The 15,189-nt window shown below is 31.1% G+C and overlaps 1 protein-coding gene across 1 annotated transcript in view; it reads right to left on the minus strand.

The window, feature by feature from the left end:
• Window positions 1–15,189, minus strand: part of LOC132719661 (uncharacterized) — a 33,997-nt gene that overhangs the window by 5,401 nt on the left and 13,407 nt on the right. Inside the window, exons 2-9 of the mRNA XM_060703467.1 lie at window positions 13,370–13,477; window positions 7,484–7,828; window positions 7,075–7,158; window positions 6,147–6,274; window positions 5,750–5,828; window positions 3,142–3,174; window positions 2,698–2,739; window positions 2,365–2,444 (exon numbers count right to left, since the gene is read on the minus strand). Of these exons, the coding sequence (XP_060559450.1) occupies window positions 2,365–2,444; window positions 2,698–2,739; window positions 3,142–3,174; window positions 5,750–5,828; window positions 6,147–6,274; window positions 7,075–7,158; window positions 7,484–7,828; window positions 13,370–13,477 (899 nt within the window). The remainder of the gene's footprint in view (window positions 1–2,364; window positions 2,445–2,697; window positions 2,740–3,141; window positions 3,175–5,749; window positions 5,829–6,146; window positions 6,275–7,074; window positions 7,159–7,483; window positions 7,829–13,369; window positions 13,478–15,189) is intronic.

Raw genomic sequence — 15,189 nt, forward strand, 5'->3', positions numbered from 1 at the left:
TGACCAAATTCACACGTTAACAAAAAAGATATGATTTGCGCAGCGAACAGTTACCAAGTTTTATGCAAATCTCTATTGACGAAATCGCCATACAAAGAAGTTTAGTAATGTTTCGCTAGGACTTGTTTACAAGTGGCAGGGCCATAAACAAGACAGTAGAAAAAGTATCAGCCAGAGGGAAACAAATATTGGGGAAATCGGTTTGCTTTAGAGAAAAAACTTACGATCTGTTGAAGAAGTGAGTAAACGCTGTACATGTCTCGTATGTTGTTTTTATTTATAAAAAAAACATAAATTAACAACACGTGAAGATAACTGAATTGTGTTCCCACTTTCAACTTAGTCTCTAAAGTACGATTAACACAGGGAAGTTATTTGACGACAGCATACTCGACCTCGTTATTACAGCAGATTAGCCATTAGTTCCCTTTTTTAGCCGGAAAGGAAACGACAAACAAGTGTATGACAACTGAATAAGTAAGACACCAGTCTATTAATATAGGCTATTTTTAATACGCAAACGTGTTTAAAATAGTTTTAGCATCGGGGAACTCGACCTTAGTGTTGTACTGTTCGATAACTTCATAAAGTAAGAGGACTTCCTAAAGTATCTACTTTCTAAATATGAATGACATTAGTAATTAAACGAATGATATGTGATAAAATGTGTTTTTGAGCAACATTGCCCTTGATGTTGACCAATGACGCTTTAGTTGGAAGGCTTGAAAGACATCGGTCAATTAATAACGGCTAACCAAAAGTGTAACAAGCATTATTAAGTATTATGATTTAAAAGAGAATTAATAAAATATCATAGGAGGCAATAAAGATCTTGGACAACAGTCACCCTCTCCCTGGTCTCTATCACTGTGTGATGTGTTTATTACATTCTTACAATACTTTTCTAGTTTCTCAATGGGCAAGAATATTTATTATCATAAAGGGAGCTTAATTAAAAATATTGTTATTGTTTTTGTTAATACTGCAATTGGCTTGACTAGTTTCTATAACCATGTGCAGTTTCAGTTAGATATTATTTGATGACAAGATACAAATAACAACACGTTTATCAAGTAATGGCTCGCCTTTTTTAAGCTTCTTTGGTTTATATGATAAATAACAAAGGAAATGACGAAAACTCACCTTACTTAAGAGTTAAGCAAGATATAGTGATTTTTCTTAACACTGCATTTTCTTTCAGTGTTCCTATCACTTTATAAAGTTTAAAATGAATTGGTCTACTCTTTGCACATTGTCCATAAGTATTTCAAATATTGATAGAAATATACAAATGTATCATATTTGGATATTTTTATATTATAATATTGCTTAAATGAATAAATATAGATAAAAATCTAAAATATTTGATATTAACAGTCATGGTGAATAATTATATTTTGTTTTAGAACATTTTATTATCTGCTATATACGTATATATAATGTCAGATCATGCATCTCAAACTTGCCAAAAAACACAGTATAATTATTTCGTGGTTTCTTGCTATGTGTGATAAAAATACTATCAAAGTAATTATTCATTGAATACTTGTAACATACATTACATTGTGAACCAATTCACTTTAAATTATATTTCTTCAATGTATTTTAAGTTATTCGCCGGACAAGAGTGTGACTGACAGAAGGACGGACGGGTGAAAGGACGCACGGAAGGAATGAAGGAAGGACAGACTTACAATGCGGCGACTATATACTCTCCCTTCTGTGAGAATAAACAGAAACGACTGGAACTCTTCTAGCAATCAAAATAGATCGCTTGACGCCATGTCACATTCCAAGCACGCACTACAAACACTCCCAAGATGAGGGTTGATTTTGTAATAGTCCCTACTACTTATTTGTGCCTTATTCCCGATTTACCCTACTTTCAACAGATAAAATAGGATAATTAGGACGATAAGTCAAACAAAAGACTGATGCCCGCCACCATTGAATTCAACAGAGAACTGACCGGGAAATATTCAAAGAACAATTTTCAATAAATATTTGGATAACATCATTTGAAGCGTATTGATTGTTGAGAAATGTGCTTCGACATCAGTTAAGCCGCTTGACATGGGTCGCTTTCTTCATCGTTGTTACGGCATTTATGTAATAGTTTTATGCCATTTGTGCACTTTTTAATGAAGTTTTTAAATAACTGTTTAAATGGTATGCATTTATAAACGGTATGTATTACTACAGGCTTGAAACATAGCTATGTTTCTATGAGTTATTAAACTTGTCATGGAGAATTCGGCACTAACGGACTTGCCAAATATATTTTTTATCAATTTATCTTCAATAAAAGGGGTAAAACGAATTTTTAAGTTGGTTCTATATTAAATATATATAAAACATTCTCACCAAATGTGAAGACTTGATGTCAATCATAACTACCTCAAGTGAACGCTTACAGTCAATGAAATACCATTCAAAATCATTATCTGAAATAAATCAAACAACACTTTGCATACAGTTTTCTATCTGAGATTTAGTTAAATATGCCTATAAAATGACAAACGTCTAGAAGAAGTACATGAGTAATTTTACTGCCTTTGATTATTTAATAATTTCGTAACTATCTTAGAACAAAGATTGGAAAGTTCAGTAATACGTATATATCAGGGCCGTTACACGTGTAATAAATCCTGCAAATGTATATCATGTGTGTCTTCAACACATGAAGTTAAGTCTTACCTTGATGCAGTTTGTAGAGGGTTCGTTGATTAAGAATCAACTCTGAAAATAAACGTTAGGCAAATAAAATTTAAAATTAAATTTAAGAATGATTTCAATTCTGGATCTTATTAGTGTCTTTATTTTTGTTCATAATTACCGTTACAGTATTCTCCAGTATATCATTTTGTACATCATTTTGTATTTCTTTGAATTTGAATGTCTGATTAATGTATTTTGTTAGAAAGTCGTTCATTAAAATACTGTACATACAAATTTGATTAAATAAATGATTGCAAAGGTAAACTGCAAAGGTAAACTTTTAATACTCTGAAAATATTTTTTCAAACTGAGAACTAACTAATATTAAACATTTAATAATAGTGCTTTATATATAGATGACAATATTTAATTTCATGTTTTACTGAAAATACTTTAAAGAAGATGTATAATAAGAATACATACCTGTTGCCGTTTCATAGTCAATACTTTGGATTGCTAACAATTAAAATAAAAGAAAATACATTTGAACTGTAAGTACGGAAATCTTGAATATGTTTTCTTTTCAAATAATTGTAAATAGTTCATCTAATGGTTAAAAATCGTCTCACATAGGATTTTGTTCATATCCGTTAATATAATTAATATTTAAAGAATCTTAGACTATTCGTTGGTCGAGATATAAAAGCCAGCCTGTATAGAAGTAAGCGACTACTGATCGAGGTAAGATAAAGCATTGATGTGAATAAAATACAATCAAGTCTGTTGAAAAGTTGATTTTTTAAATAATTATTGTTTACTTGTTATGCTTCAGTAAGATTTAGACAAGAACAATCAAATTGTAAAATCGGCAGTGTAAATAATATTCGCTTCAAAAATAGCGTCAGCGACCTTCTTTATTTTATCCTGTTAGAATCGAAAAGTATTGGACGAAATACAATGTTTAACGGATATTTAACACCGCTTTGTCGTTTTGGGTGAAAAATTTACCACTCGGGACTATGGCCTTCATGGTCACTTCCTAAGTCCAAATGCAAAAAATATAAGATCTATCATAGCAATCAAACAAGTCGCGATATCAAGGACAACTGTTTTGGAAACTAATCTGTCATAACAGTAGAATCTATGTTAATTTAACCTTAGCAAAATTCAAAAGTATAGTGTATTTCGCAATATAATGCTGACATATAATACTAGTAGTAGTTTTTCAAAATAATTCTACAACAAACTTTTTCACTTTTGGTATACTTATGTTTTTTGTACTCAGAATTGCGATATGAGATAATATTTATAGCTTTTATACGTGTGTATTTCGATTTAAATATTTCAGCAATTTAACTATACTAATAATAATGCTACTTTGATTTTTGTACGAAGCCGCCATTTACGATCTAAGCGTCTCAAACATTGTTAACAATATACATGTATTAAAATTAGGAAAATTAAAACGGTTTTTAAAACAGGAATTACTTTAACCCAAAGTCATGACCCTTGGTATGAATGTTACTGATATAATATGGGAATGTCAGATTTTAAAATACATGTACATTTATAATTTGAACTTTCTTTTTATTAAGAACGTTTCTGGATGTTTTCATAAAGACATGTGTGCAAAGTTAAAACTGTTCAATAGATTTCCTTTAACTTGGTATTTTGTAAGAATATGACAACAGAAACATTTAAAGCGGAAAAAAGATTGGGAACAAATCCAACCCTAGCTAAAGAATCATGGAAAAAATGTATTGAATGAACCTATATCTATTAAGTTCAACTCTACTTCGTAATGAAAAACAAAAAATAAAAAGTTTTTCGTGGGGGCTGCATTAATAATATTTAATAATCATATAGGAAACAGATGCATTCAAATCTAAATGGCAATCAAAATAAATGCACTGTGCCATAATCAAATGTTCATCTTCCTAATAATGTATGCTTACTAGCTTAGTGAAAAGACATAACATGAATCATTGAAATAGTTTACATGGTGTCAAAACCGCCAAAAATGATAAAGTGTAATTCATTTATTCATATTTCTTATATTATATGTATTATATTGCAACAAAAACATATCCACATGTGGGAATATGTATTTTAATATCGAGTGTAGAGATTGACCAATCAGAGACTAAAAAATCGAAAATGGGCCTATACAAGAAATGCTAAATCACAACTAAATAGCTATAAAGAATACATGATAAAATTAACTTTTAAAATTTGTCATTGAACATTGTTAAACTAAGATATGTTTCTTTTTCTTTTTATAAACACTTGCAAAAATTGTATAGTTGAAATTGATCGATCACGACAAATTTTATATAGTTTTTAGCAAGTTTAAGATATATGACAATTATTTATACTTTTAAATTAATTAGATACTTATTGTATTCCAAGCTGCATTTTATCAATTTCATTAAAACAGACATAGCTACAATTATTGAATAAAATGGGATTGATAGCGACCCCGTTCTTATTTTTGCGTCGAGACGACCAAAATCACTTTATAAACTTATTAATCAGTAACTTCATTGTGGCGAAATAGAGAGTACATTTCCTATTTACATGTGAAACTCCACCTATGGGACATCCGTACATCAACAGAAAATCTATCATAGAAGTCCACATTAAAAGGTATTTTGCCGCATTATATGACGGATGTTTCGTTGAAAACCCTTGTAAAACGAAGCCTTATTACCGCGAAAGGATATCGGTAAAAGTTGATTACATGGGAAAATACTATATTTCCTTTTTAAAACTATTGATTTTTTAAATATCTAAGACTGTGTCGTAACACATACACATTTTTCATTTTGCTTGTTAAAATTCGTATTCAAACTTTTTTGCCGTTTGATTTTCCTTCTAGAATTATATTTTCTAAACAATATTTGATAAGATTTACAACCATACTGATAAAAAGGTTAATAAAAGTGCAGACTGCTTGGTTTTATTAGGCGGACGGCAAAATATTTATACATATTTATAAAATATAACTTTAACTGACAAACAAAAATTAAACCCGAAATTTAAAAAATGTATTATTTTAGATAGATTTCAACCTTGAATAAAGATTATTTACCTCTTGGGTTATAGAAACAGTGAGTCGCTCCCTGAGACACCGTTGCTTCGTTGAACTTGGGACAATTTGTATCTGCCTCCTGTTAAAATATAGGTTATTGTATTCGACTTATGTAGAAAATAGCCATGTTCAGTGCAATATTTGATATATGACAAAAGTGTACAAAAGATTTTACAAATTCGATTTCATTTTACAGTCATGTGTTTCCAGGATGGAATATGATACAAATTGTAAATGAAAATAACGTTCAAATAGGTTTCAACTGACCTGTGTAATGTTAAACTTGTGTAATAAAGAAAATATGTAAAATGTCTATTTAGTAATGTGCCTTTAATTTATTTGATTCCTGAAATTAAAGTAACTTCTTATTATAACTGATACAAATAAAAGCCCTTGCCTTTTCAAGAATGAAATCAGTCTCCAACAATCTAAATGTTTGATTTGTATGAACGTATCCCATGTCAGCCAATTTTTTTCTTTTACAAATTGAAATGTGGATGATTTTAGTCAACATTTCAGATTGCCCTGAAATAATACAAAAAAAATTATATTTTATCTTGTAATCATTCTGAACAATCGCAGTGAAGAAACCAAAGCGACGAACAAAACTTCAGAACACATTTAAACGGGTCATAAAATAGAGAAAAACAAAAGAAAGCCTAATACATCAAAACTGTAAATATTGCAGATTCGGTTTGATTTAGCATGTTCATGGACGATAGTTGTGATGACATGATTAGAAGCTACCGTCCACGCCGCCTCCCAGCACAGGCTTCAGCAAATAAAGCCTTCAATATCTAAAGTTTTATTTGTCAAAAGATGATTTTAATGTCCTGGTACAGTTTCTAAAAAATGGTACTCATTATTCAAATACCGGAGTTATCTTTTGCTTGCTTTTTTGTTTGCGTTTCCATATATAGTACATTAACAGTTAATAAGTATTTGTATGGAAGTCAAAAATCCTCTTTGTTAAAATTTACCTATCTTTATCATAAATTATTTCAATTTAATACTGTTTTGTTTCGAGTGTAAGCATGTTCTAAATCCATAAGAACACCATGAAGCTCATACCTTTCTTACCTACACAAAGAAAGCTGTATTTCAAAGGTATAATGCACTTTCAACACAACCAGCGTCAATCAGTTTAAATATTTCGTCCATTTAAAGATGTATTATTAGGGTTTGCTATCATGCAATACTAAGAACTATCAAAAGTATAATATATTGTTCAAATCCACTTTAACGAACATTTTTTTTACCAAAATTGGTTAGTTAATAGCTCTTTTGAACAGTACAGACAAACAAGTTTAGTTTTACCCACGAACCTTTTTCACTCACTGCAAAATCTGGAACCTGACCATGCGACACAAATTCAGTGACAGGAAATGTTCTTGTGGATTCTTCAAATTCTAGAAAAATCATGATACAAAGATACCGTTGTATTATTGGATGTACAGCATATCAGATATTTCTGCATTTTCAAGTACCTATACTGATAAACATATCAGCTCAAATGTTACATTGATGGAATATGATGGAAGTGATATATAAACATAAAACCTAAAGATATTTGATGCCAGATTAGAAAAATAAAGATTATATGAAAATCGCAGAAACAAAATAGACTGAATATATTCATGAGATATATTGGAAAGTTTGATTCATATTGCCCACGCGAGAATCAGTTTTATCAGAACATAATGTTTTTTCCAGTATACAAGCATTGATATATACCCGTGGGACATGAAGATCCGATCTTGTAAATGCTGTAGTTTCCTGGAATCCATTGTTCTTTATCAAGTGCAGTGTCATTACGGAATTTCACGCAAAAATAAAGATGCGTCCAATTTTCTTTACGATGCGCCGGTTTAAAATAGTCATCGTTTATGAATGAGGAATTGGGGTCCCAATTCCTATCCAACACTGTAGAGACACTTTCTGAATTTTTACTAAATTCTACCATCTTGACCTTTAAATTGCTTTTCGACCATCCCCGAGACTGTGATTCCGGACAGCCATATTTACACATTGGTATTGCGTATGGCCCTGGTGGCCACATGCTCTCTTTCTCTTGTCTATCTGTGAACAGAAAAAAATGCAGATATTTTAAAATTAAAAAAAAAAATCAAAATAAATTTATAAACAAAGCAAAATGTCTGGTCCTTCTAGTCACAGTCATCTTAAGAAAGAAATGGTTAAACTAATTTGTAGCAAGTTTACCTATAATAATATTCCTATGACTATGTTTCAAAATTTTAAAATGTGAATTACATAACCAATTAAATTCTTGAAAAATTCAACAAATTAAACAAAGGAATGTTTTATGTAAAATGTAAAGTAACTCAATTATTTAAATCTCAGCTAAAAGAATCTCTTCGGTATATATTAACTTTTTATTTGTATATTTTATAAATCAATCAATTCGATCATTTTGTGTTGACAATAGTTTAATATTGCTTTTATTATGACTGTATCAAAGGCAAAAGTGCTAAAAACTTTTTCTTTGGTTTTCATTTTTTTAATTTAATGTCGTAAAACACACTTGTTTGCAACATTGCACATTTTGAGCGAATGGATTAAAAATAACTCAAGTTTTTGCAACACTGGGCTCTCATATATATTTAGGTATTTCTATTTTTCATTATGTTGTCAATAAATTCTGTAAAATTAATGGGTAATAAATAATTTGTAAAAATGCGTTAGTCATATTTTAAATTTACCCTCTACCAGGATCTTGCAGTTTTTCAGGTTTCGGCAATTAAACAACGGTAGGTTAATTCCAAATGTCAATTTTGGCATAGTCATTTAACAAATAGCTGTACAATGATATATGACTAAGATTGCAATATAACATACATACTACTAGCAGGAAATTGTAAAAGTTTCAAATTGTCAAATTGTCTTTGAATTTGCTTAGATGAACGGTATATCAATATCCGACAATAAAATCACACGGACCAGGAGGAGAAAGGGTTCATTTTATTTTATTTGTCGATTTGATGTTATTGTCGGTTTTGTAATAAGTGTTTTTTTTGCGTAAATGATTTTTGTTTTAATTTTCAAAAATATTCACCGAAACAAATATATGATTTACTCTTCATTACCCCAAATGTCACATTATTAATTAAATGTCTGATTAATTTGTCATAAGGACACTTCATAAGTCATTATACTTATCATCTATGTTTGATCAAGTAAACAACGCTTGGAGATTTCATTGTTTGCATGAAAAGAATGTCAATTACAAGAAATAAAAACCTTAAAGCGTGTCAAACATGGATAAATTTAAGACACTTTATTGTAGTAAGTTAATTATGTGCTTGTTGATGGGCGGCAATTGTTAATGCAATGTTCCCTCCATGCTCCAAGCACCGATTGCAGAATATTTTATTAATTACAGTAGAAATAAAAAGAATTCATTAACATCTATAGATATGTTTTGTGGCGGCTGCCATGAGTACTAGCAATGGGCATAATTCTGAAAATGCTGCAATTCCACTGTCCACAAAAAAATGAATTAAATGTACGTGAAAATGCATCATAAAAAACGAAAAACTAGTTTTATAATTTAAGTTTGTACCGTATATTCTGGCTTAATTTTCGTGACGTTAATAAAATGAAACATTTCAGCTGCTGTAACATTATATTGTTGGCCGGTTGTTTTATTCTATACATTGTATTAACTAATAACACATTTGTTTGTTAAGCTGTTAATATAGCATTTATTGGGGAAAAATCCATCAAACCGAGCCTGAAACATTTCTAATTTTGCCGATAGGACGTTCTTTGGGGATTCTATTTTGCTCTATTCAATCTCTAAGGAGATGTTCATAGAGAATATGTGGAGCTAGATTGCCTGTTTATTAGTGTTTCATAGGGTTGGGTGATACAGGAGAGGCGTAATAACAGGAAGCGATATGTCATTTCTTTTATCTTATAACTTTAATGAAATGCCAGAGTTGATATTAATTAGTTCTACCATTAGTCATCAGTCGCTCGAAAATGTTAATAGATAAAATAGGAAGATCCTCAAATATCAGATAGGACATATATGTTATTTTTGGACGAGTTCACAATTCTTTGCCCTTCGATAAAAATACAATCTACCTAATCGGTTCCGTTTATTAATAAACAGAATTATTTAGTGGAAAACATTTAAATGTTTTATTTGCCTCCATATATATCAAAGTCATTACACATTACTGACAGATCTTGGTGTAACAAGGGATTTTTAATGTAGGGTGGCATTATATAACTTTGCTTATAACCCGTTAAAGTTAAATATGTTACTGAAAGTCAAACTTATCATTTCAAAAATTATATATTCAACTTGCTGAAAAGAAAATCAATACTTTTGAGACTTAAGAATAAATAATGGAATTCAAAATATATACAAAAAATGAAAACCATTTGAAAAGTTGTTTGTCTGTGTAAAATACGGTTGTTACATCGGTCAAAATAGAAGAAGCTTGATCGTTGAATATATGATGTATTATGCGGTTGAAAAAATACTTTTAATAAAAGAAAACAATAACAGAAGAGTAGCAACGTTATATCTAGGAACCTTCAAACTGTATAATATCACTATGACAATTGACAGAACGATAACAGAAAAAAATTAAGAAATATATTCCCAATTAAATGAAAATCGTATTTTTGTGTTATTCTTAGTCCGATTTAAGTGAAAAGGGTTGCATTTTCTTTTCAATTTTAGGTCATATTTAGCAAACAAAATAATTATTCTAGGAAACTGTAGTTTGCAAATGATCTGAAATTGTGTATACAAGTTCTAAGTCTATACCTACATTAAATGGAACATTAATCTTGTAAAATTGTTTCCAGTAAAGTCAAATAAAAATAACTCAGTGGAGTCGCTTTTAACTTCATATGATTAGTACAATGACATTGTGTTAAAAATAACATGGAATGGACATTAACTTTAGCAAATATGTTGTTCAATGACATTTTCTTTAGCATATTTAAAATATAAAGACATTTTCTGAAGCATATTTTAAATACTCGGATATTGACAAATTCAATTCAGCGTACTTTAAAAAGTAACACTGACACCAACACCGACTTGTATGTTAATTTCTTTGACTCAAAGCTCTACATCATTTATGACAAAAACCATAAATTTAGCGTTCAAATCTCTGCAGCATAATTAATATAAACATGCAATCATTACTCGATGGATTATGAATCAAAGGATCACTCCGCGTTCAACATGTCTAGTTTGTTCTAATTTCTTGACAATACAAACAAATTATATTAAAGAAGAAATAAGAACATAATCTGCTAATATGCAAAGCAGAATTGCATGCACTTTATATTGAACAAGTACGAGGGGTATAGTTTAATTAGTGGCAACAATTCTATTGCACAATGATTTGCACGCGAAAGTGCATGTATAATATACAGTTGAAAATAAGTATTGGTATTTGCTAACTAAAAGTCTATTTCGCACGATTAATAGAATTTCTAGCAAATCATGTAAATAAATGTGGTTTTGTAAACTAGTTGTAAACATGGCTGAGTTGTGTTGTGATATGAAGGAGCAAAGAGCTCATTGCAAAATGTGTGGGTTATTCGGCAATTGCGCGTCAGAAATAAAAAAGGATCTTGATTTAGTTTATGTTCCATATCGTACAATTGCCAGGTGGGTGTAAATGTTTAAGGAAGGTAGAACAAATGTTAAGGATGATCAACGTTTTAGGCGCCAAATTTCGCTTACTCTGAAAACAAGACCGCCAAGATGGCCCTAGATCGCTCACCTGACCCATTCAACTCATCCAAATAATTACCTAGACAAGCATTCTAATCAGGTTTCATGACAAGTGAGTCAAAAAGGTGACCGATAGAGTGTTAACAAGGATTATCTACATTTGAGCAGTGTTACTGACTTTTTGACGCTAGGTGACCAATATTCAAACTTATCTTAGAAACCATCAAAACAAACTTTCAGACTAATTTACAGGATACTTGGATCAACACAATAGCCACTATAGTGTTAAAAAGACTTTTCTATTTTTAGCTCGTGACCTAGTTTTTCATCCGAGATTACCCATGTTCAAACTCATCCGAGCCATTGCCTACATAAGTATCCTGACCAAGTTTGATAATAATTGAGTAATAAAATGTGACCACTGAATGCTAACAAGGTTTTTCCATATTTGGTCGGTGTGACCTAATATTTTTTACCAAAGGTGACCCATATTCAAACTTTACTTAGACATCATCAAAACAAAGTGTCAGACCAATTTCCAAGATATTTGAATCAAAACAGTAGCCACTAGAGTGTTAACAATATATTTCTATTTTTAGCTCCTGTGGCCTAGTTTTTCATACGAGATAACCCATGTTCAAAGTCATCCAAACAATTACCTAGTCAAGCATCTTCGCGAAGTTTGATGATAATTGAGTCAACAATGTGATCACTAGAGTGTTAAGAAGGTTTTGCTAGTTTTAGCTCCGGTGACCTAGTTTTATCATTCGAGATAACCCATGTTCGAACAGGTCTACGCAAATACCTAGACAAGCATTCTGACCAAGTTTGATGATGATTGAGTCAAAAATGTGACCACTAGAGTGTTAACAAGGTTTTCTCTATTTTTTTGCTCCTGTGACCTAGTTTTTCATTCGAAATGACCCATGTTCAAACTCTTCTGAGCTATCACCTACACAAGCATCTTGACAAAGTCTAATGATGATTGAGGCAAAAGTGTAACCGCTAGAGTGTTAACAATGTTTCTCTTTTTTAAGCTTATGTGACCTAGTTTTCCATCCGAGATGACCCATGTTCGAACAACTCATCTTTACCTAGATAAGCATCCTGACAAAGTTTAATGATGATTGAGGCAAAAATGTGACCGCTACGGTGTTAACGAACAAGTGTGGACGGACGTAGGACGACGGACATTCAAAGATCAACGATCCTAAAAGCTCACCCCGAGCTAGCTCAGGTGACCTTAAAAAACATCAGAACTGTAAAAGCCATAGTTTATGAAGATGCAAGATATACTGTAGAGAAGATAAGTTTATGAAGAGGAAAAGACAATTTAAAACAATTTCCTCCCTCTTTGTGACTTTTGGTTGAATCAAAACATGAAATCTTGCATTCGATTCGAAACCAAATGTCCCGTCGGAAACGCTCGCAAACAGTGCAATAACAGTATACTAGTACCTAAAGAACAGTTCAGAAATACTTTTTTGGAATGGATTCTGGTGTTGGAAAAGTGTGTAGAGGTCCATGGTGAATAAATGAAGGACGCTTATAATAATTTTTCAAAGGTATGACTTCTTAATCAAAACATGCTGCCGTTGGTTGTCACTAATTACAATATGCCCCTCGTAGTTCAGGTTTGAAATGCATATCATTGACGCAAGAAAAGGGATTGTTAAAAATGACTGTCAGTACGATCAATTCTGATAGTAACATGTAGTTCAAAGTGAAGTTTGTATTTTGGAAAATACATTAAACGAAAGTGACTTAGAAATTCGTAAAACTGAATTATAACATTTTCTGATCTTCTGCATCGTAACTGTAAAAGTGTTCAAATATATCAGAAACAAAACCAATGCATGCGGGGATAACGTTCTCATTTTAGCTATATTACTTACCATTACTCATATTAAGCTTTTCACAATTCACTCTGTTCGCACCATTTTCAGAACATTTTGAGTATGGAAACTCAGTTGGTTTATACACAACCTTTGGTTGAAGAGACACTGAAATACATCAAATGTAGTATAACATTAGCTATGTTTGCTTGTGATAAAATATATAGATAATTATATTTTAACATTATGACTGAAATATTTTTACCGAACATTGTGTTAGTTCGTGCGTATTAACTTTAATGAAGTTAGTTCACATACAAAATAGTTGTTGGAATTTATCATATAAATCATGGCATATCTCTCGATTAAGATATCAGCAATGGTCTTTTACCAGCGCTTTGAACAGTCAAAACATCGGGAAAATTACTTCTTTCAAAATAAGTAGGCATGGAAAGAAAAGAACAGTACTGTGTTTGCTTTTGCGTTTTGTTATAATATCGATTGAACAAAAACATTGCAATTTTCATTCTGACAAATACTCAATATATTCTGACATAAGACATATTTTGTAAGAAGGTGTAATATACGTGTTTATAATCCGCTTAATCTACCGTATAAAATTGTCCGTTGATCACTGTTTTATCGTAAATCTATTGTTATCTAAACAATATGTCTTCACATTTGTCTGTAAGTGCAAAATGTTTGTATATTGTCATTTGTGTTTGATATGCATGTATTTCTGAGGATAACGGAATGGGAAAGTCTTTTGTTAAACCTTCATATCTTTATTGTATATGATGTAAATAAAAATTACACATAATAATAATTATTTTGTATTCAGTTATTGTATTCATTATCAAACTTTATCACAATTAATCATCAGATTATAGTGTATGTTTTGCTATTAAATTTACGCGGCATCATGAATTCGCGACGCAGCCGATTCGCAAGTAATAGCGAAAATCAAAACATCGCGAAAAATACTGGATTTACAGAATACAAACATGCACAAATACTGAATATCTACTTGTCAATATAAACACAAAGGAATGAATGACAACGGATCATAGGAAAACAATTGTTTAATAATTGTTATTTATAAACCATCCACAAATATAAGGGGGTTATGTAATGAACATAACACCTGTTTGTTTGGGGGGAAATGAGTACGTCAAGTATTAATCAATGAAATAAAATAACTAATGAAAGGCTTATGGTAGCAGAGTGTGAAACACAACCTTTATAGAAAATTGAATAAAGTGGTCTTGTCCCTTGAGATATTGGTGTAATAATTACACAAGGGATATTTTCACGAGCACCGTTCTTTCAGAAATTTCCAGCAACAGGAGAGGCAAGTTAAATTTCTGTCGCATAAAAACCAATCAGGTTTTAGTTATAACTGTAATGCATTATAAGTTGCATTATTTTGGTTTTGGGTATAATTAAACTTCTCTAGAGTAGATATTATGCACTAAGCGGCTGGACAAGAAAATATGTTAAGCAATTTGGCACTCACCGTAGGTCTCCACGTGGTTTGTCTGGTAAATTTAAAATCAAGGTATCTACATAAATTACATAAGAGAAGGCATAAAAGTAGCGAATACATTTTGAATGTGTATATACAACACATGGATCTTACAACACATATATTTTTCTGGTCCTTCGGGATCATTGATTCCAGCACTATTAAGTGTTGAGAATTGAGTGCCTCTCAAGCCGGTGCTTGGGGCGTAAGGGATGTTGCACTTATTCATTATCCCTCATGTACAGACTCAATCAAACCGAGTCTCAATTTTCATATAAATTTGTTGTGATTAATGCTTCCAAAGGGATCACTTTGTTTCCAGATTTTGATCCGAAAAGCTGAAATGTTAAGGGTT

The sequence above is a fragment of the Ruditapes philippinarum genome, unplaced genomic scaffold (assembly GCF_026571515.1).
Source record: "Ruditapes philippinarum isolate M1 unplaced genomic scaffold, ASM2657151v2 ctg1737_1_1_1_1, whole genome shotgun sequence".
NCBI classification, from domain to species: Eukaryota; Metazoa; Mollusca; class Bivalvia; order Venerida; family Veneridae; genus Ruditapes; species Ruditapes philippinarum.